This window comes from Micropterus salmoides, unplaced genomic scaffold (assembly GCF_014851395.1).
Source record: "Micropterus salmoides isolate LMB-PRFRI ecotype aquatic unplaced genomic scaffold, ASM1485139v1 Ms_hic_scaffold_4, whole genome shotgun sequence".
NCBI classification, from domain to species: Eukaryota; Metazoa; Chordata; class Actinopteri; order Centrarchiformes; family Centrarchidae; genus Micropterus; species Micropterus salmoides.
In genome coordinates this window covers 3,115,937-3,138,543 of record NW_024043372.1, presented here as the reverse complement: position 1 = coordinate 3,138,543, position 22,607 = coordinate 3,115,937, and the positions used below count along the sequence as shown (strand labels likewise).

Here is a 22,607-nt window from a genome sequence, read left to right as displayed (position 1 = left end):
TCCACATGAACGGCAGGACCCAAGGTTTCCCAGCAGAACATCGCCCGAAGCATCACAGCTTTTCCTTCCTTCAGCCACAGTTAGACCGTGTCTAAGCCGCTCAAATCCTCACGCGTTACCTTTTTTTTTTTTCTGCTTCTAACACATCAACTCTGAGGACACAATGTTCACCTGCTGCCTGATATATCCCACCCACTGACAGGTGCAATGATAACAAGAGAATCAGTGTTTTTCACTTCACCTGTCAGTGGTCATAATGTTATGGCTGATCGGTGTATTCACTTAACAGAAGTGCTAACAAGTTAGTTTTTCACTTTGAAGGTGAAGTAAGCTAAGCTAGGCTAACAAGCTTCCACTAAAGAAGCTTTTAGTCCCTTTTGGTCACCATCACATGAACAAAACATGGCGCCGTAGTTTTATACATCCAGAGAACATTTTATTTATTCAGTTTTTAAAAACAAAACAAAAGCGCATTGTTTTTAAATGCAGTGATCTCAAGTCTTTGAGAGCTTCCTGTTCAGGTCTGAGAGCATCACGGGACAAGAGAGAGAGAGAGAGAGAGAGAGAGTCTAACAGGTGTAACCTTACAGAGAAACATAAAACTGTCTGATGCCCAGGAGCCGAGATGATTGACTACAGACCTCTGATAAACAGAGACGGGCCGTTAGCTGAATCATTATTTTCACGTCACCTAACTTCATGTTTTCACAGTGAAACTTTATTTAACGCGCAGTGAAGGAGCAGTGACGGAAGTCTTACCCAACATCTCTGCAGGAGACAAGTGTAAACATGGAGGTATACAAAATACTTTTATAAATACTGGCGTTCATGGCGGCAAATATAAATACAGAGTGTCTTCTTGTCTTCGAGTGCTTTTCAACCGTTTGCAGAGCGGAAGCATCAGAGGCTTTCAAAACCGACAGGAACATGATGGAGTATGATGATGCATGGCGTTTCCTGTTTTGTTTTGTTTTTTTGGATTGGCTTAATGATGGGGGTGCACGAGAGAAATATTCCCTGGCTGTCTATCCTGCCTGTAACGCACCTCCAGGAACAGAGGTCTGATGGACAAATCATTCGGGAGAGGAGGAGAGGAAGAAGTTGTGTTTTGGGTTTAAGATGAGAAAGAAAGAAAGAGAGGAGTGGACTAGAAAGCAACAGCAACAGACGTTATCTCAAAGTTAAAGTCACTCCTTATAAGACGTGACGGGAACGTGTTGCATGATTATAGGAAGGAACAACACACAGACACAAAGACGGGAAAAGGAGTGAAGCAGGTGAGAGGAGAGGTCAGAAGAAGAGGACTTTGGATCAAAGGAGTCTGTCTAATCTCTTCGTCTCACAGCCCGGTGTCGTTGTACGTGGGCGTGGCCACCTTCAGGATGCTCTGTGCGTTCTCCTCCAGCAGAGGGCGCCACTTCACCTCTCCTGTCAGCAGCAGGTCCTCTCCGTTCAGAGCATCAACGTACTGCATCTGCACACAACAAAACAGCCACATTCAGCGGCGCTGGACTCTTTTCAGAAGCTGTCCAAGCCAAACAGCACAAACAGGTTTAAAAATATAGCCGAAATGTAGCAGCCACCTCACTTCATTATAAACATGAACCCCGATGTTCTGGACAGACACATCGCAGACACTGACAGAAAGGAACATTTAGGATCATAAAAGAGGCAAAAAAAAACTACTCAGTTTGCATAAAGCAAATTAGAATTACTGCATGGTGGGAAATGTGGGCCGTTGGTACAATATTCTAACCTACAAACGAGAACTACTAATTATAGTGGATGGGCGGATTTTGACATGGGGCGGGGGGGTCAGGGGAAATCAAACTGCAGGAGAACAGCGGTGAGAGAAATCAATGAAAATGATTAAATATAGATATAAAAATAGAACAGACGCTGAAAGTATCGCTGCAGACGGCGAGCCGGCGTTGTCTCGGCGTGAGAGGCGAGCCTGCACGGAGCCGGGTCCAGAAAAATGCACAGATTCAAAAGAGAGCTATCTGCTGCGAGACGTGACAGTATATCCACACACTTGTGGATGGGAATGATTGAAATATAGGACCGTCTGCGGGGATCCAGCGATTCATGACTTTAAAGGAATATGGAACAGGGGGGGGGGAGGGCGGCACTTTAGTTCTACTACATTCGATGCTTCAGCCGCAACATCTTCCAGAAACTGCTGCAGAGGAGGCCAAAGGTCAGAGCGACTGTTCTAATATTCATCACGTTTTTAGGTCAATACTTTTGACTTTCAATCACGATGTGTTAAAAGGTCAAACAGGAGCATATGGGAGAAGGCCTGAGAGAGAAGAAGTGGGTCTGATAACATGTTGTTGAACCCCATCACTACCATTACACATCGAAAGCACTGTGAATAACAGGGTGAGATAATCTGAGCATCATGCTCTGTACCCTGTATAACATCTGGCCTGTTCTTTACACACTCTGAATAAATTAAATGCTGGAGGTGAGTTCAATGTGATGATAAAAAAAATAAAATAAAACTGTTGTTTTTCCCTTCAACTCGGTGAATAATTGTGACAGTGTGGGTGTAGGCGGGTATTACTCATGTTGTTGGGACATGAATCGGTCACATTTTAGGGACTCGCCTAAATTCAAATCCCTATAACGTAAATTTAGGGTGAATAATTGTTTTAAATTTAGAGTGCAGCTCCAGGGAATTAATGCAAATCAATGTAATATCCTACTAAAGTGATGGAAACACGACTGTGTGCGTTTCACCTCCTCAGCAACAGCAGGTTTCTGTGTTACACTTGAACTCCTGGCTGGTCGAGGTGGACGCTGCTTCCACGACCTTTAACACAGCTGCGTCTTTCCGTTTCTGCGTGTCGGTCGGTTCGTGCTGCTTCTGAGCCGATCAGAGTGAGAGCAGCGAGCGAAGAAAAGACGCAGCAGTAGGCGGACGTGTTCGGGCGACGAGTGACATCAATTTAAAGCGTTAAAAAAAAAAAAAAAGGGGGAGCAGAGAGGGCTGACGCACAGTTTACTCTCTGATTCTGTTTACAACCAGGATGAAAGGAAGTGAAGTTAAAAGGAGAGACGGGGGTCCTGGACCACATGGCCCCCGGTAGCAGATGGATGTTTGCAGGTGTTTCTGAAAGCAGGAGAGTGTTTTCAATCTCACACAGGGAAAGAAAATATACAGAGGAGAGAGAAAGGAGGAGGTGAGGAGGTTAGTGGGTAAGGTAAAGTGCTCAGTGGGGGCGGGTGAGGCGGAAATGGGCAGAACGGGAGTGTCGGGTTGCAGCGCCGATACTGACAGCTAACATGTGGTCCACTACTGACCAGGACTGGACTTCATCACATGCTTTCCTAAAGTAAAAGTATCAGAAACACATACAAGTTAAAGTGCTACTTAATTAAAAGTACATTAGTATTTTAAGCTAAATGTACTTCAAGCATCATATGTAAAAGTATTTGTTGTGTTTATTTGTGACTTTATTAGATTGTTAATACAGATGCATCAGTGTTAGAGCAGCATTTTACTGTTGTTCTTTAGATCCAGTTACCGGGTTTTAACTACTTTACATACAGTCGGCTAGTTTAATTTTGCTCTTTTAAATCACTGGCTGAAAGTCTGTTTTTAAGTTGTGACTCCAGGTTTCCTTTTATCTACAGTTTTATCTTCTCTTACAGAAGAAGAAGATAAAACTTCTCTTGTACAGATTTTGCGTTTGATTGTGCAAATCTAGCTCACCCAAACCTGATCTGCTCTTCTTCCAGAGACAGCAGAGGAAATAAGGGGCTAGGATTTTGGCAAAAGCAAAGTAAAACAGCAGGAACATGATTATTTTTGAAGAACACTGATCGCATGTATTTGTAATGCAGGAGGACTTTTACACACATGAATAAAGTCTGCAAAAATACATTAAGAGGTGACTACACAGCGGAATATGTAAACAAACACACCCACCTGTTTGCGAACGTACTCCACCATGAGTTCTAGCTGTTTGGGGTCTTCACACTGACAATTGAACAGGTTCCTCCACAGAGCTGCAGCCAGCACACAGTCATCAGACAGGATTCCCTACAAACACACAGTTACTGCGTTAATGATCCCGCATCATTACAGCACACACACGCTCATTCTGTACAACCACAGACATTAAGGTTTTATTTTTTTATATATTCGGCTCGAAGTTCAGCTCGTTCTGCGAGGTCTGACTGCAGAAATGGGAAACAAACAAAAGTTTCCACATCCACAGGAAACTTTTCAGGAGTCTGTTCTTCAGCAGCCACATTTCTATTGTACTTTACATTAAGTCTGATGTGGGAACAGATGCTTACGTGGCTCTACTTAACTCTGTTTTCACTGTTTGATTGCTCATTAATTGAATGTGAATGCCCTCAGTGTAACTAGAGTTGCACATGTCCATATTAAAGCTGGTAAAACAGGGATAACTTGGTGATGGCTGCTGGTTAACAGGAAATATATATATACGAGCTGTGTATTAAATCGTTAGATTATTTTATACAAAAACGTCCGAGAACAACTACATCGTGAATCTGGCTGCATTAAAAGTGAACACTGACATGGAGTCACATCCAGGATATTCAAACATATTCCCTCAGTTTTAAAGACAAGAAAATGGTTTTTATCTGAATCCAAGTACATGACATTTCAGACACATTCTTCAAAATGTTTTGCAAAACCAAAACTCAAGCGTGAACAAAAGCATCATCTCTCACCTCGTCATATCCAAAAATTGCCGCGTAAAACGTCTCCGTCATCGCTTTCATCCCTTCCTTTCTATGGATGGCATCGATCTACAGCATAAAGAAAGAGAAACTCAAAGTGAGGAGCAGCAGAAATAACAATGCTTACGTGCTGAGGGTTAGCAGGTGTAATGTTCACCTTGTTCGCCATCTTAGTTTGGCGTGATAACATTTACTAATTAGTAGAAAACACAAAGTACAGCTGAGGCTGGATGACATGAATTATTTGGGTATAAAGCAAAGTATCACAACGCTGACCTGATGATGGCGCTACAAGAAAAGTCATTAACGGCTGTCGAGACGGTTCACTCAAAACCAAAAATGTCAAGCTCGTGGTGGCAAGAGAGGAAAAGTCAAAGAGGCTGAGGCTCAGGACGTGGGCAGGTCATTGTACAGCTGTTCACCAGAGGCCCCACGATTCAAATACTTATCTCACGATACGAGATTTTTTAATTTATGGCAATTTTTTGTCGTTTCCCCCAACTTTAAATTGTGTCCCCAAAGGAAAACTCTTTTTCTAGTGGACTGAAAAAGCTATTGATTTTGTTATTATAGTACCAACAATTCATATAATAAAAGATCAATACTTGACATCTGTGTTTTTCCTCCACCCCTAGTTGTTAGAGATATTCCTCTTGAGAGGAGGGGCTGAGGGACAGACAACAACATCCAGAGGGGAGAGGTTAAAAAGGTACAGCGGGGTGCAAACAATACAGTGTTGCAGACACAAGAAAATAAATGAGAGAACAGCAGCTTAGAGCCGCGCTGGAGTCATCAGGGCCTTAGTTTAAAACGGTTTTAGAGAAGCACAGTTGCATGTGTCCCTTAGAAAAATACATTTCTCCAGTTTTAGGGGTTTTGTACTTCATTCCAGTCATTGGACATGGTAAATTTTAACCAAACTATTTCCCTTTGGATTTTTTAGTTATATATAATTAGAGGGTCTTGCATTATATCCAGATAGCGAGCCAATGAAGTATTCGTCTGGTATGCAGGGACGGCCAGCCTATGGAGGATTACAGATTGCAGTGATGGGTTTTGGAAGGGGCCTGATGGTAGAGTGATACCAGAGCACCCTTACATGTCATTTTGCAATTTTTGCATTTAAAATTACTGTCGTCCCCCCCCGTCTGTTACGGGGTGGAGCTGAGACGCAGCATGCGGTGGTGAAAAGAGGGGACAGCGAAGACATTGTAGAGTTTGGTTGTTGCGGTAATTAGGAACATGGAGAAAATGACCAGTGTTTTTACTGCTCCTTACCACAATTAGCATGAAACCTAAGAGCGACTCCAATCACTGGTCCTGGTCGTGTGTAAAAATACATTAGGAACATTGTGTGTAGGCTGTGTTTGGTTTACCAACGTGGAAAAGGTTACTACATCTTCATAGTTCAGCCTTTGAGGACGCAAAACAAGCAAACTTTTGAGTTTAGAGCCCTCAACATACATTCACAATTGTTTTATTATTACTGTTTTATATCCTCTCTCTTTCTTTACTTTTTTCCTTTTGTCTTTCTTTGCAATTATTTAAATTTTCCCCCTTTCAATCCCAATCTTTTTACTATTTATCTTCTTATTTCTGACTTCTTGTTTGGTGTTAGTGTTTTGACTGTTCATCGTATTGTATTCCACTTGTTGACACAGATCCATAGTGGCCTAGATAAAGAGAGAGCGGGTTAAGTTTTGTTGATCAGGATTTTTAAATTCGTAGTCACGTGTGTAGGCGTGTGCCAGCACATAGAGATATACACAAGTGTATGTACACATGCTGACAAAAGTTCACATATGCAGCTGTGAAAACACACACACACACACACACACACCTCCACCCCCCCGCTCCGTACTCCGCCCAATGCATGCATGCACACACACCAAGAGTGACCTCACAAACCACACTGTAATTTCTCATCTCTGACCTCTTTCTGTCACACACAAAGCAAAACGAGCAAAACTAAAGACCTCATACATGTAAAAGCTGCTGAACCTTGGCTCCAGTTCAACCATCCTGCTGGGTTAACATCATGGGTAATATAGGTTTGACTTTTTTAGTGCATAGCTGATTTTATAAATAATGTAAGTGGCCTTGTTTGTTTTTTTTACAAGCAGAGAGAAAATATGACCTTTCGAATTGAATGAATTTACCCCAAACTCCAGTTTCATCATTTCAACGGCCAACTATAATTTAAAAGTAACACTACTGCTGCGTCTGAGGCGTGGACTCGAGTCACGTGACTGGAGTCTGACACAAGTCATCATTAATCTGATGATTTTAGTCTTGACAGAAATCAGAAAAAGACAGCAATGACTCGTGACGCCACCTGAACTTTTACCTTTCATGTTTTCTTCCCAAACACAAAGTCGGATGTCGTTTGAATCTATTTGCCAGCAGCGGTGGCACATCAGGAGGAGAAAGGTGCACATCACCAGCACATTACAACATTCAAGTAACGCTGGCCGCACACTGGAGGGTAACTGGGCAGATTTTGGGGTACGATTCGGAGGGGGCGTTCCTGAGCAGAGGATGTTTGGTACAGATTATGGTAGCGTGAGGGGTTAACAGACAACTGGATCAGAGGCTCCCCAATTTCCAGCCTCCGATCAGAAACCCACAAAAGGCCAATGAGACGGAACTGAGTGGGAAGCCTCACCAGCATCTTGTCTTTTTCTCACGATAGAAAAATTTATAAACCTGCCGATTCCCTCTTCTCAGGCTCGAGTTCATCCACAGTTAGATTCTCTTCTTTTGTTTTCCTGTGCAAAACACGGCACACACACAAGGTCAACCAGCTGAAGTCTGAAGTCGCGTTTGATCACGTGAGTTTCTGTGAGATCCCAAGTCCCCAGAACCGCCACTCTGAGCCGTTTAGTGTAAAACGCCAAATGTATGGCCGTGCATCTGGACTGAACCGCCAAGTGTGCATTCTTAAGGTTAAAATATTTAAAATCAGTTCATGTCTGTGGTATCCCATGTTTTTTAAATTGGTTGATATTTAAAAATCCTTTACTGTGCACCAGAAATAAGCAGACTCATCATTTAAGACTTGGACTATTGCATGGTATTGAAACCTCCTGGCCTTGACTCAACGTACTGCTCACTGGACTGATCAATGAAGGCGACTTTGGACAGGAGGAGAGCTTCAACGTGTTTGCTCTTTCCCCTGAGAATAAATAAAACGACCCCAGATACACCGCTATCTGCATATATGTGAGCAAATGGATTAATAATGAAGTTCCAGCACATACAAGTTCTTCAGACTGCACATTTTATGTATTTTGACCCTTATTTTTCTTTAAATAAGCTGTAAAATATCCTGCCTCAGTACAATTATCTTTGTTGCGACTCTTAATGAAGTCAAACACAAACACAGTGTGTGTTTTCCCCCCATGAACTTTTGAGAGTTAATTCCAGTATATTCTGAGCATGAGAAAGTCTTTCAGAAAGCTTCATGCGAGCAGAGCCAAGATTTAAGTCTGTGATGTCAATGAGCGACACTTCCTGGAGCTGCTCCACTGACAAAGAATAGAGGAACAACTCTGTGGACACGGCGACCGCAGCCAGGCTCACTCTCCGGGGATTTGGCTACACTTTCTGGTTTGAGAACTGTTGGCACAATTATGCTGATGTAAAACTTTAAATAAACAAAACCTGCATCCTATGTAGCATGCAATGGCACGAATAAACCTTAATGAACTGTTGCATCAGCCCGAAGCGGAAATGTTTCTGAAATAATGAATAATTATTATATATAATATGTGTATTTAAGAGAATGACATTTAGTTGTTGTCAGGCACCAGTTTGGCAGCTGAGCGTTTTATATTTGTGGCTGTTTAGGGCTGCAGTCACACATGTACTTAAGACAACTGTAGTCCTCTAATTAATACAATAAAACATCTGTTAAACGTGATTGTGTTTTTTTTTTCAGCTGATTGTTTTCATTCTAGAGCAGGAAAATAATCTGCAACTATTTTCATAATCAATTAAAATAGAAAATCACTTTTTAATCGCAAAAAAACAAACAAACAATCTGTGATCCCTGCTTCTAAATTGTTAAATAGTTTTGTGTCATTGTAAACTGAATCTCTTTGGTCCTGAACTGTTAGTCGGACAAAACAAGACTTTTAAAGACTTCACCTTGACCATTTTTCACCGTTTCCTGATTCAAACAAACCGTTCAATCAATGAATTGAGAATGATCTCAGCAGAATAATCGATAACCATAATTAACGTTAGTTGCAGCTATAGTTCAGTCAATTTGAAAGCTTAAAAGGGATTTTAATAGCTCAGCAAAACTGAAAAATCAGATGTTCCAGACTCTAAATGGACCGAACGAGAAAACTTATTCACTTTGTGCATCAATGATTGTGATTATCTAAGCAGCACACTTTCGTTTTGCATAATCAGGGCAGGTTTTTGTGTTTCAGTTCCAATGAGACTAGAGCTCCAACAATGAATCAATTAGTTGTTAAGCTGTTAAGAAAGAGAAATCCTCTGATTCCAGATTCTTTAATATGATTTTTTGCCCTCCTCTATGACTGTAAACTGAATACCTTTGGGTTGTGGACAAAATGAGACATTTGAGGACGTAATCTTTAAGGATGCACCGATCTAATACTCAAATCTGACATCGGCCCGATAATGAATCAAAAACTGGATCAGGTAACGTCACAAGGGGGGCGATCTATTCATAGTTTTCCCGTGACATGCGCAGCAGGGGGCAGAACAACAGACCAAGATAGCGGCTCACGCCGGACTCCCTCGTAGAGACACCGCAAAAGCCCTTAAATTTTATTTGGATCACCTCTCAACTCAAGAAAAGCATAGATATGGACACAAACTATATACATATACATCCATATACAGCACCCGCTGCCATATTTCCACCGTTAAAACCCGCCAGGTCCCTGCCAGCGCTCGACTGTGGTAACGTTTACGTTTAATTTGTGGGGAATCCCTCACCTGACACAGCTTTATAGAACAAACAACTAATCGCTTAATAGAAATAAATAATTGAATGATTATTCTGCTTTGAAATAAGCGGTGCAGCCTTACATGAGCCCATATATGATTTTGGAGAGGGGGTGTTTATTTATAGCGGAGTCTCCCCTACAGCTGCAGTTAGCCTGGAGATCATTGACAGACAGCTCTTTGCTGTTTGTTTGTTTGTTTATTTAAACCCAGTTTAGACATTTTGGGCGATGCAATCGGACCAAACCGCTGATCTGCCATAAAATATTCACTTTTATTTGACAAAATATGCTAATAGAAGCAATCAATGAACAGAAAAAGACAATTCAATCGTTATTATTTGTATAATAATGAGTTCATTCACCGCGTCCCTGTCCAGCACTGACTGCGACGCTGCTGACCACGTTGTGTCTGTGGACAGCGTGGGTCACACTTTCCACCAGCGAGTGGAAATTATTGTCACAAGATACCGCTGGTTTCCAGACATCAGGTTCAGCGTGCTACGTTAGGCACGTGTGTTTTCCCGGGCATCGGGCTGTACGTGTCGCGTAATGCGTGCGTTTACGGTGGAAAGGCTGTTACTGGTTGGCTTCATCCTGCTGAGTGACCTGAAGCTGCACATGTAAACACACACACAGAGAACTTACCCCCATGATTTTGCTCCTCTGCTCTACATCCTCCCACATGGAGTGGACAATGTAGCGGCACATGTACTTTCCTTCTCTGCCCTCCTGACGCATCCGCACCAAACACATCCTAACAGAGGGGAGAACGGAATAAGGCGAGGAACAAAACTGGGACAGAGAGTTCGGATTGAAGGAGGAGGAAAATACGTGTGTGTAAACTCACCACACATGCAGCTGCGCTACCAAGAACCAAGAGTTGAGTGTGTCGGGGAGGCAGCACTCTGAAACAAACACACACACACCAGATTCTCATCTCTTCTTGCACAGGAGACATTTAAAGTCTGTTTTACAGCTTAGAGTCAAGACAAAAAAATGCATCTGCAACTATTGTTAATGCCAAACATTTCCATGTTACAGCTTCTCGCAGGTGAGGATTTGCAGTTTTTATTTGCCCACTATTTATGTTAAACTGAATATCTGTTGGTCAAATAAATCAAGCAAATCGAGTGAACCTCATTGGGCTGTGGGACATTATAATATGCTGATGTTTTACAAACAAAACGATTATATCGATACGAGGGGTGCACGATATATATAAAAGGCAGATCGTGGAATCTTTTTAATCGTCCACGATCTGCCTTTTCAGACAGATCGTTAGTATCGTGCTACAGTGCACAACCGGTCGTGCTCATACACACAGTTGACAGCTGCTCACTATTGGCCGTCATAAAATTAAGGTCGCTGAAGAACAGAAAGTGTTACGTGCTGCTAAAGTAACCGGGGCTAACTTGCTGCTACTATATAGTAAGCTCAGGGGTTAGCCTAGGGGTTAGCCTAGGGGTTAGCCTAGGGGTTAGCCTAGGGGTTAGCCTAGGGGTTATAGCTGACTCAGCCCAGACCGGGAGCTCGGAGCACCAGGGGGGTGTTTAACGTTACACCTCTACTCAGGCACTGGAGATTAACGCACATTCAGCGTTATTGGCTACTGTAAACGCCAATCAGTATCAACAAGTGCAGAAGCAAACAGCACATTCATGAGAAATCAAATCAATAAATGTGTATTAAAATCTTTAACAATGGTATTTGTTGTTTGAATTAATCTTTAGGCTACATTGTATACGATCAATAAAGTGTTAATTTTCTCTTTTAAACCAATAACTTGCAAAACGGTCTTAAAAAGCAACATGAAAACGAATCGTGATCCTGCCTAAAATAAATCGTGATAGGATATTTTTGCCATATAAATGACAATGAACCCCATCGTTAGCTGCAGCCCTTCAGCATTGTGTCCAATCAAAGCATCTTTATTTTGAGCAGCTGTTACAGAAGAAAAACAGCATTTTAAATGAGCCTGTGCACCAGTGACGGGTCATTTTTACCAACATGGGATTTCAGATTGAGGAGGTGAAGAAACAGCAGATATCTCTGAACCATCAGCCTTAGTAGCAGGTTTAAAACTCAGTAGGATAACAGGCTCCAAGTCTGTGTGTGTGTGTGAGTAATATTAGTGAGCAAGTGTGCGTTTGTGTCTGTGTGCCAGGCAGTTAAGAGTCAAATAAATGTGTCAGGCAGGTGATGACGGTGTCCCTGAACGCCCATCAACTGCATTTGGACCAGGACGACTACCAACGCCTAAATGTTCAGCGTTTAGATCAGGACTAGTACTGAAGAGTGTGTGTGTCATTTTAATCATTTATTTTCCAGCTCACTATTTATTTACAGTGTATTTCCTCTCCTGCATTTCAAACATGCATGCTCACAACATTCATCTAATTTAAAAGATGTTCTCATAAACGGGACGTAAATCGACGGCGCTCGGCCTCGCTTACATCCGTCTTCCTCCAGATCATTACGGGACCTGATTCACTTTAAGAAAACATGGCTGTTAATTTCACTAGTTCTTTGTTTTAAAGCTCGTTTTGGTGACAAGCAAATAAGAGATTATACACGTTTAGTTTTATTCCATTTCCAGTCTACCTTTGTTATGATATTTACTTGCTTTGTTTTGGTGATGTATCTGACTTGGCTGCTTTAACACTGAGATCTCCCTTCGGGATTAATAAAGTCATCAATCTTCCTGTTTGTCGATTTGAAGTTGTAGATTTGAACAGGACTTCATACTGTTTAGTTTAGCTCTCTACACTTACTTTCAAAGAAGTCGTCGTAATTGATTCTCTCTACACAGCATGTGTACATGCGCAAGGCAGCAATCTTGATTTTCTGTGAAGACAAAAGGAAGGAAATCATTACAATCTTACACACACACACACACACACACAAAAAACTATTTTACTTGAACAGTTACATTTTTGGCTCCATTTCCAAGTTATTGGATATATACAGAAGGTAGCCATGCAATATCAAAACATTTCACTTTACAGAAAAACCCTTTTTCCCCAAGCTTCAATTTTTCGCACAAAGACATTTAAGACCGCATTAAAAAAAAAAATATTAACAAACTATTTATCATAATGATATTATGGCTGGGGCGGTTCATCGCCATAATCGATTATGTAAATACATCGAGCCGCATTATGTGCGTCAAAGAGTAGCTGCATCCGGTGTTGGCAGGGATTCCCCTGGAGAAGCTCCAGCTATAAGACCTCGCGCCTTCGACCGGTTTTAACATGTTGGCTATTTGGCCTGAATATTGTTGATTATTATTTTTTGATTGTTGTTGTTACTATTGTTATTAAAAACATGGAAAAAACACATAATTGAATTTCAAACAACATATTAATTACTTTCCCAGGTAAAAAGCCATGTGAAAAGCAATTATATTTAACTAATAAGTGAATGTTCCTCCCAGAAACTATGTGTGAAGCCAGATACGGTTTTCTTGGATGGGGCACTTAATAAGATTTTGAGTATTAAACACATAATTTCCTGCATTCTGGTGAAAATGTCTGCTCAAATTTCTGCCTTTTCTGCACCACTGTATGGTGGAAATGTCTTATTATACAAAGGGAAACACAAAATTCAGGTGGCAGGTGACAATTCAAAATATATAAATGATGTAGTGAGGCGCTCAGGCATTCTTTATTGCTTTTAATTTTGACAGCGTTGTGTTGGACAGACTTGTGCAGCTGTGTTCAAGAGTGAGCGAGCGAGAGGGATGTGCTGCGCTCTGCAATGAAATACCAGTTTAAATAGGCCTAGTAAAAAAAAAAAAACAAAAATCTATATGTGGAGGTCAGTGTCGTGGCGGGCCGCCACAAATAAATGAACGTATGAGAAACACTAGATCAACTTATTTAATTTCATCCCTGCTGAGTCAACACACATGAGTAAGTCCTCCTCTTTTGTGTCTTTTGCTACTGTTGTCATTACTCTAATGTGCTTCATCAGGATGACTGAATAAAATATTGATTAATTGTTTAGACATGTTTTTGATATTTATTTTTGGATAAATTGATATGTTAATAGAGTAATAGGCAACTTTTTTTTTTCCTTTAGAATACACAAAAATCAGTTGTTAGAATAATCGATTTAAAAAATAATCATTATGTAGAGCCATAAATCATATTTATACTACGTGTGTGCTCATTCTGCCTCTGTGCAATTATGTTGTGAAACCGGTGGAGGACTGTGGAAGTGAAGACCCTGGTATTGTCAAAGCGTTTTAAACACTGATCACTCATTTCTTGTAAAACAAGTTGCTGAAGCGGCCGCACATCAACACCGGGATTTCTCCCGGTGTTGCTGGTGGCCGTCACTGTGCGTGTCGATCTATTTTTAGGGGGAAGAGACTAAACTGGTCGCACTGTAGAGCCCTGTTAGTGTTTGTGTTTATATATTTATCCAGGACAGTCTTGTTTCTATCCATTTACACAAGGCAAAGAAATGGAAAACAAGTTTACACATTTAGCCTCTTATTTTTTTTACCATTTTTTGCTTTTTAAATATTTTTTCCAGGATGTCAGGGTATTCTGTGCTTCTTTGATTGCATCCATAATGCTGGTAGTTGCAGCATCTTAGTTGGCTGCCACAAACACGGTGCACAAACCGAACTGTAACAACTTTTTGGAGAAAACAAGGCGGCAACACAACCCCTCTGAGAAAACAGGACATGAGGTCAGAGATGTGTAACTGCTCATGCCAAATGTTGCCAAGCCGGCGTGCAGCCCAACACTTCGCTAGATGACACAACAGCACACATTCCTCTGCACATACGCCACCTCTTTCACCCTCCACATAACCAACCCTTGCTGTGGCTGTTCAAGTTTAAGCTTTACGGACGTGTGCAGTCTTGAAAAACCAAAAAAGGTGTGATACAGAGGATATAACAGACACATCCCTAAAAATCATTAAGTTTTACATAACGCACATCGCTCTGTTCAAACACACCAGACCCCTTTGACAAAAACAGTGATTCTACCTCTCTGGTCGACCGCTGCCTCGATTGGATAGTTTGTGTTATTGTCAGACTTTTAACCCTTTTAAAACACTAACGTCACACAATAACAAACAAACATGCCAGAGTCACCGAATAAGACAAAGACACTAACCGATTGAGGCGGCGGTGAACCAGCAAACCCCTGTGTCCGGCGAAGTAAAATGACTGTTTTTGTCAAGGGAGTCTGGTGGATTTAAACAGAGTGAAAGAGCTGCTGTTTCTGCTTAAACAAAAAGGATCCATCTCTATGTTTCCCATAATGTTACCAGACACTTATATCAACAAATACCAAAGTTACCCTTTAACATGACAAACACTTAAAGCTGCAGTGCTCTGATATTTATCTTTTAATAACTGACAGGGATTATTAAACCTCCCCCCCCCCACTGCTTCTTGTTTCAATGCCTCCCTACCTGCAAGGTGTTGCTGACATGTTTTTACTCAACCGACAGGTTGAATCAGGATGAAGGTGCAGCAGTTATTATATGTAAATATTTTTGCACCACACTCAGGACATTACAGTCCCTTAGGCAGCGAATGCAGCTGCCTTTCATTGATGTTACTTCTTGACTAAAAGTAACCTTTTTGTGCACATTATTGTTTTTTTGTTTTTTTTTTACGATGTTGACACTTTAATCCGTCGTGCAAGAATGCAAATTCAAATCGAGTTAATCCAGTTCATCCCCAGCCCTCCCTCAATCCTTCCTATACCGACTTCCTAATTATTACGGATGCACCGAATGTTCGGCATAATAAGTCAAAAGACCGAATAAATTTTACTGAACAACTACGTTGACGTGTCGGCAGTGTGGAAGCACTTTAAATCACCTCGTCCTTATTTTAAAACCTCGTTCCCTAGACCTCTGCATCTCCCCTCCACCTCCCCCGTCCTTCATTCTTACCCTCCGTGTTAACCTCCCCCTTGCCACCGTTTCTCACCCATTTGTTGTACTTGAGAGGTCCAGTGAAGCCCATGGCCTCAATGAGCTTGGTGAAGGCCCCGACTTCCTCCTCTGTGTGCTGGGGCGTCTCCTTCACATTGTAGAGCTGACGGACGACAAACAGAAAAACAGTGAGGGGAGGACGAGAGAAGGAGGGAAAGATAAGGGACGGAAGGAAAGTACGAAAAAAAGTTGTTGTTGAATAACGATGGGGGGGGGGGGGGGGGGGTAATTCACTGTATAACCCTCATTAAATCCACAGCACATACAGTTTCAGTATGACGACACACACCTGGGGAACATGGCCTTTACTGGGCCAGTGCAGCTGTTGAGTAAATTAATTATAGTGACCTATTCTAAGCTGCGTGCCGTCTTCGTGCTCTGACAGCTTTATTACTGCCTGGATGACCCCGGTTGGCCTTCATCAGGGCTCGCAGAGGTTTGGCTTCAAAAGGACTTTTTCTAGCTGACTTTTTGCCATTACAAGTTTTCTATATTGAGCTCGAGGCTAATTGCTAAATCCACTGCTGTATTTGAGCGAGGTGCATCACCATACGATTTGACTTTCCGTTTACGTTTGCACACAGCACTGTTACACGGTGGACGAGTGAATACGACGTGATTTGATGCCACTGATTGCAAAATGGAGGAAGAGAGAGAAAATAGCGAGGGACGAAGAACGTGTCCGTGTAGTATGTATGGGATCATCTCAAGCTAAAATAAAACAGCAGCTCTGTACAGCGTGCCTGCTGTAAAACAGAACCAGCCAACCTTAACAGCATCTGAACAGAAAGCATCCGCTGTACGGACCCGAAACAAGGTAACAATAACGTTTACTGAAACCATGACTGCTGGTTGAGATGACGGCTAACAAAGCTAAGGCACAAATGTATAAACATGCGTTAGTTAACATTACAGTGACATTAGTTACACAGCTGATCCCGTAGTGCAGGACTTGAAACTCTGCAGTTTGTCATTTTTCTTTTTACTCCCAGCTTGGAACCTCACAGATCAAGGGTGCTAATTCAGCTTTGAAGGTGAGGGTGTTGAAATTCACGGCAGATGAACTATGTAGGGGATTTTTATACGCAATCCCCCGATCTCATGGGAAAGAAAAGAACTGGACAACTTAACACGAGCTCAAATAATAACTGTTTGCTTTGCCTTTGTAGACGTCAGACATCAGCAGCTTGTGTTTCCACTGTGTCCTCACAGCAGGGAATAACCACGCCAAGCCATGCTGCTCTGGTCCCGTGACGGCCTCCTCCCTCGAGCCGAAGCTGTGTCTTGTTCTAGACTGATAGCTAATGTGTGGAGCCGGTGCCGGTGACTTGAGAGACGAGGATGTTTTCACAAGTTTCTCTATGTTCGGCTCTTACTACTAACAACAAACACCTACCAAAATGGACGTGAACATGCTCAAATGTAACATTAGCTAGTGGCAGAGGCAAAGAGACCAAAGAGGATGCTGAGGAAGGTAAGAGGAGAGAGACAGAGAGAGAGACCAAGAAAGAGGCTGCCGGAGGTTGGCCAGAGCTTTGTGAGATCAAAGGCTGCAGGACAGACGGCGAGCTGGACTTCTTTCTGATGGACTGGTCAGTAATGTCGCTGCGTCTTGTGCTTTCGCACTTGCTTGATGTTTGGCTGTTGGCAAAGTTGGCGACTTGCAAGTTTCTGATCGTAAAGTAATCTTAACTTAGCATTTCATTTTATTATTTACAACAGCCCTGAATTATACTCTGAAACAGAAGCTGTGCCAAATCACACACAAAACAAAACATCTTACATAATGTCCTTCCACTGGGAGGGGAGCTGGTAAAGAAAAGACTGAACTTTACATCCAAACAACTGAAGAAATACGTCTGAATCATACTGATCAAATTTGGGCTACATTCACATTTGTACACTTTCTAAGATATGTTTGCACGGATGGACAGTAAACGTATTATTATTATTATTAACCCTACACCTGTGTTTTCCAGATCAGAGTCCCGTTACCTGTGCGGTCATGTGCAGAGTCCGACATGGTGTCAAACACGGAGAGGAGACTCTGGCCAGTTGGCAAGCTACCAAAGCTCTGGCAAGACAGGCTTCCTGATCCAACACCTAGATGGAGACAGAAGGAGAGACAGAGATTAGGCACTGAGGTAATGAGACATAATGAACTGCTGACATTCACAAAACCAAGAAGCTAATCCTTGTGGCTCTGAAGTTGAGTTTCACATCTTTCAATATCGATAATTATCACGATAAGTATAAGATCGTTATTTCTATCGAGTTTAAAGGCTGATTTTTGAGTGAAAGTTGAAGAAACCTGATGGTTAATTGGGGTCTAAAGTTTTCTTTATGGTCAACACTTCATGCCAAACAGTGGATCACTTCACAAACCTGAGGCAGAACATTCAAAACTATTCTGATAAAATCTTTGTTAACAAATATGCACGAGTAAAATTTAGTTTTTTTCAGTCCTTTTCCTCAACAAAATCAACATCTTAATAAAGTCAATGAAGTCCTAATTTGTGTATGATTCAAGTGAATAAAATTTATTGAAGATTTATTGAACATCTGTTATATTGTTATTAAAAAATATTTATTGTGATAATTATTGTTGTTGTTTTATTGGCCACTCCTACATTTAAGTCACTTTGGTGACGTTTACGTGACCAAAACAGACATTTTCAGATATAAAATTAACAATTAAATTAAGGTGGTCTGTTCCTTATTTCACTGTAGAATCAACAGATGACCAGCTGGTTTTTCTTTCTTCATTCGTTGCCTATTTAATTGAAATATCATCCAAATAAATCTTCCGCGGGTGTATTAACAGGCTGGGACTCGTGAAGAAATGTGTTTTTGCATCAATTTTCAAGGTTTCATTTACTTGAACTGTTGCAGAATAACCCAAGAAAGTAAAGACAAAGTTTAGGTCAGCAAAACAGAGAAATAATGTAAATTTAAGAGATTTACAAATTTTCAGGGATCAAGTAACAAGTTAACAACTTAAATTATTCTTGAACCCACCTTTAGAAGCTTCGTTTTATTTTTTAAAAGGCAATTAATGAAGGAGGACAGAAAAGCTGGTCATCGGTTGATCCTACAGTGAAATAATGAACAAAACTCCTTCATTTAATTGTTAATTTCAGATCTGAAAATGTCAGTTTTGGTGATTTTTCTAACTTTGGTAGTTTGCTGCTTACTTTTGTTTTGTAGGTTTTTCAAATTTAGATTTAGGGAATGAGGACAGAAGCTTCATCAGTTCCACTGGCACAACTGAAATTAAAAACCCTGCGTCCACTTCTCAGAAGCGATTCATCTGTTGACTAATCCATTAGACGATCGATAGAAACCTACTCTAGTATCCATTAATCTTTTCAGTCAATTCCAGTTACAGCTTCTCCAACGTGAGGATGTCCCACTCGTCTCTGCTTCGTATCACTGTAAAGTCAACATCTGTGGGTTTTGGACTGTTGATCAGACAAGACCTGTTAAGATGTTAATTTGAGGTTTAGCATATTTTTAAGGCAATTCATGATGGAAGACAGACCATCATCGATTGATTGAGAACAAAACACTCATTTAAAATGTTAATTTTATATCTGAAAATGTTTATTTTGGCGACATAACTTAAAAACTAGAAAAATGGGGATGTTCTAAAACTTTGGATGCTAGTGTTTACTTCTTGTGATATTAATATTTACTGTGTTGTGATGCATTTTATAGAAAACAGAAGCAGAAGATATTGATACAGGTGTCTTGCTCAGGACACATTGGTGTCTGACAGTGGATTCGAACCCGATCTCTCACAACAAAAGGCACGTGTCTCATCCACTGCCCCATCACCACCATTCCCCAACACAGCCCAGTTGAAGCCACACAGGAAACACTAACCTATTAAACTGATAGCTGAGTTGGTGTGGTTTGGTGATAACCCTGACACACACACACGAGTCCTCATAAAAAGTAAAAAGTTGTATCTTTGATTTACTGTTTTGTGGCGTGGAAGTAAACTTAGCTTAACTTGTATGGGATCATAGTCCCCTGGTGAAATGGTTATGTAAATCTGTGTGTCATCTGCATAATTATGGTAACATAATTTGTTGTTTTTCATAATCTGAGCCAGTGGAAGCATGTAAATGTTAAACAAAAGAGGTCCCAGAATGGAGCCTTGGGGAACTCCACATGTCATTTTTGTCAGCTCAGATGTGTGATTACCTATAGACACAAAGTAGTCCCTGTCCTTTAAGTAGGATTCAAACCATTTTAGTACTGTGCCAGAAAGTCCAACCCAGTTTTCAAGTCTGTCTAGTAATATGTTGTGGTCGACCGTGTCGAATGCAGCACTGAGATCCAATAATACTAAGACTGAAATTCTGCCACTGTCAGTGTTTAAATGGATGTCATTGAAGACCTTAACAAGAGCCGTCTCAGTGCTGCGGTGTGGTCGAAAACCTGACTGGAAGACATCAAAACAGTTATTTGGTGCCAAGAAAGCACTACAACTGCAGACTTACCATTGCTTTTTGTGTCAGAGGTCGCACGCCTCTGGAGCAACTAAAGGTTAAGTGTCTTGCTCAGGGACACATTGGTGTCTGACAGTGGATTCGAACCCGGTCTCTCACAACAAAAGGCACGTGTCTCATCCACTGTCCCATCACCACCATTCATTATTATCATTAGGATTATTAGTTTTACTTTAACTGGAGGTTGATTTACCCTCTAAAAAAAAAAACTTTAGAGTTTAAATCAGATTAATTTCAGATCAGAGTGTCCAGTCTGGGTTTGAGTAAAACCAGGTCTAAGACAGTGACTCCTCAAGTTCAGGTTCACCTACACAGGTAACACGAACCTTTTAAACTGATGTCCTCATAAAAAGTTGTATCTTTGATTTACTGTTTTGTGGCGTGGAAGTAAACTTAGCTTAAATCCTATTAGCCGGCTATGCTAACGTTAGCTTCTCACCTTTCTGGACGCGGACGCGTTAAAGAGGCTTCTGACGGCGGACTGCAGCGGCCGCCGATACATGACTGCCGATTATCAGGGCTGAGAAGCGGGCTGCCACCAAACTGCGGCTCCCTGCAATAAAACCTGCAGGTTTGGTAACACCAGTCAAGTCCCCACCTCCTCCTCCTCCTCTCAGCAGCGGCAGCAATGTCAACGGAATCTGTCCGGCTCCCAGTGGTGTCCGGTGAGAAACAAGTCCAAGGTAAGAAGAGTTCCGCTTGGACACAAAGCTGTTATTAATCCTGATTATTGAAGTTCAAGTTCAAGATATAGACCGTGTGGTTCAAGTTCGTTTATCATCATTCAGCCACATACCGAGTGTGCAAAGACAGTTTCTCACGGCCCAACAGTGCTAAAAACAAGATCACAATAATCAGCCTGCAGGACGAGACGCTCTGCAACACACAAAACAGCAACTGAGACAAAAACTGCAAAAAACAAAGACTGTTACTGCAAGACAGACTGAACATGGAGGGGCTGGAGCATCACACAGTGCCAAGTATCTGAATATATGCTTAATAATAGCAGCATCAGAAGTACATTTGCTGCAATACTGCTACTATTTATTCAGTATCACTGTCCAACAATTATTTTAATATTTAAAAAGTAAATATTTTCCACACTCCTTTATATTTTCTTTGTATTTTATATTTTTACTCTGATATTTATATACTTCTTTATATACCAACTTTCTATTATTATTTGTATTCCTTTTGCATGTGTGAATCTGTGACACATTATATCCCCTCGGGGATCAATAAAGTATTTCTGATTCTGACTTTGACTGTAGCCTACCGTCGCCTATAGTAGCAGGGCTTGAATAATAACAAGGAGTAGGCTACTAACAGTATGTACAGTGTGGAAGTGCCGAACAGCAATTATCATTTAACATCTGCTTAAAGTAAGTCCAGTGTTCAGCTGTATTTGGTCGCTCCATACTAACTAGATAGTCGCTTACATTTGCTGTTAGGTGCTGGGCATGCAATGTACTGTGCTCAGACACAGCAATACAGGTCAGTAAATATTCAGGCCAAAAAAGCAAAATGGTGAGTTAAAAGAGGGTTAAAAGCTCCACAAACATGCTGATTTAGGTGATAATTCTCTCTGCATCCATCACAACATATTAGCCTTTTCACATGATCACACAGTTGTTAGATTTAATGTTGATGTTGTCTAATTCTTAATATTATATATAATATAATGTAGGCTATGTCATTTTAATGCAGTCTCTCTTCTCTTCTATGAAAGATTTAAATAACAAAGAGTCAGTTATAGAGCTACTCCAGGGCCACAGAGTAAGCAGTGCCATGCATGGCTACCTCCACAGATTGTTCAAAGCCATCCAGCTATTCAACTGCTTCCTGCTAAAGCCCTGAGGCCGACAGTCACAGCCTGTAATGTATTTCTGCATGAAAGATTTGAGAATAGACGATCTTAGTCCGGTTGTGTACAAACTCTGACAGATATGATAAGTCTCAGACTGAAACCTACACGCATGGAATATTTCTGTTCTCGTACACAGTGTTTTGTGGCTTTTGTTATTAAGGACAGTGATTCATGCCTACATCTTATAGTAATTTAAACATGGAGCATATATGTGGCATCATGTATGTTGACCAGAACAGGTGAGGAAATGTTTTACGTGTCCCTGCATCAGTCTCTATTTTTAATGTGTCTCATTTGTGTGTGTGAGTGTGTGTCTCATGTTTTTACATCCTGGTGGGGACTTTAACCTGACTGCACACTAACCAAGGGGGACTCGTGTCACCGTGGGGACCTCAAGGCAAGGCAAGGCAAGGCAAGGCAAGTTTATTTGTATAGCACATTTTAACAAGGTAATTCAAAGTGCTTTACGTAAAACATAAAAGCAACAGGGAAATATAAAAAAGTTTAAAAGCAACATAAAATATAATAAAAGTTACAGTGTTACAATCAGGG

At 41.2% G+C, this 22,607-nt stretch overlaps 1 protein-coding gene across 1 annotated transcript; it reads right to left on the bottom strand.

The window, feature by feature from the left end:
• Positions 1 to 423: 423 nt before the first annotated feature.
• On the bottom strand, positions 424 to 20,828 carry LOC119886448 (ubiquinol-cytochrome-c reductase complex assembly factor 1). Its single transcript, XM_038697197.1, has 9 exons — positions 20,628 to 20,828; positions 17,667 to 17,774; positions 15,667 to 15,774; positions 12,479 to 12,551; positions 10,555 to 10,612; positions 10,353 to 10,461; positions 4,714 to 4,791; positions 3,938 to 4,051; positions 424 to 1,474 (listed from the first exon to the last, which is right to left on the bottom strand). The coding sequence occupies exons 1-9, from the start codon at positions 20,688 to 20,690 to the stop codon at positions 1,340 to 1,342; spliced, it is 846 nt and encodes a 281-aa protein (XP_038553125.1). The 5' UTR covers positions 20,691 to 20,828; the 3' UTR covers positions 424 to 1,339.
• Positions 20,829 to 22,607: the final 1,779 nt, after the last annotated feature.

Excerpts from the sequence above, each read along its gene's own strand:
- LOC119886448 (XM_038697197.1), bottom strand. The coding sequence starts at position 20,690 with ATGTATCGGCGGCCGCTGCAGTCCGCCGTCAGAAGCCTCTTTAACGCG. Across the intron at positions 15,775-17,666 it reads CTCTGCACATGACCGCACAG|CTCTACAATGTGAAGGAGAC; the intron begins GTAACGGGACTC and ends GTCGTCCGTCAG. Across the intron at positions 4,052-4,713 it reads CAATTTTTGGATATGACGAG|GGAATCCTGTCTGATGACTG; the intron begins GTGAGAGATGAT and ends GTGTGTTTGTAG.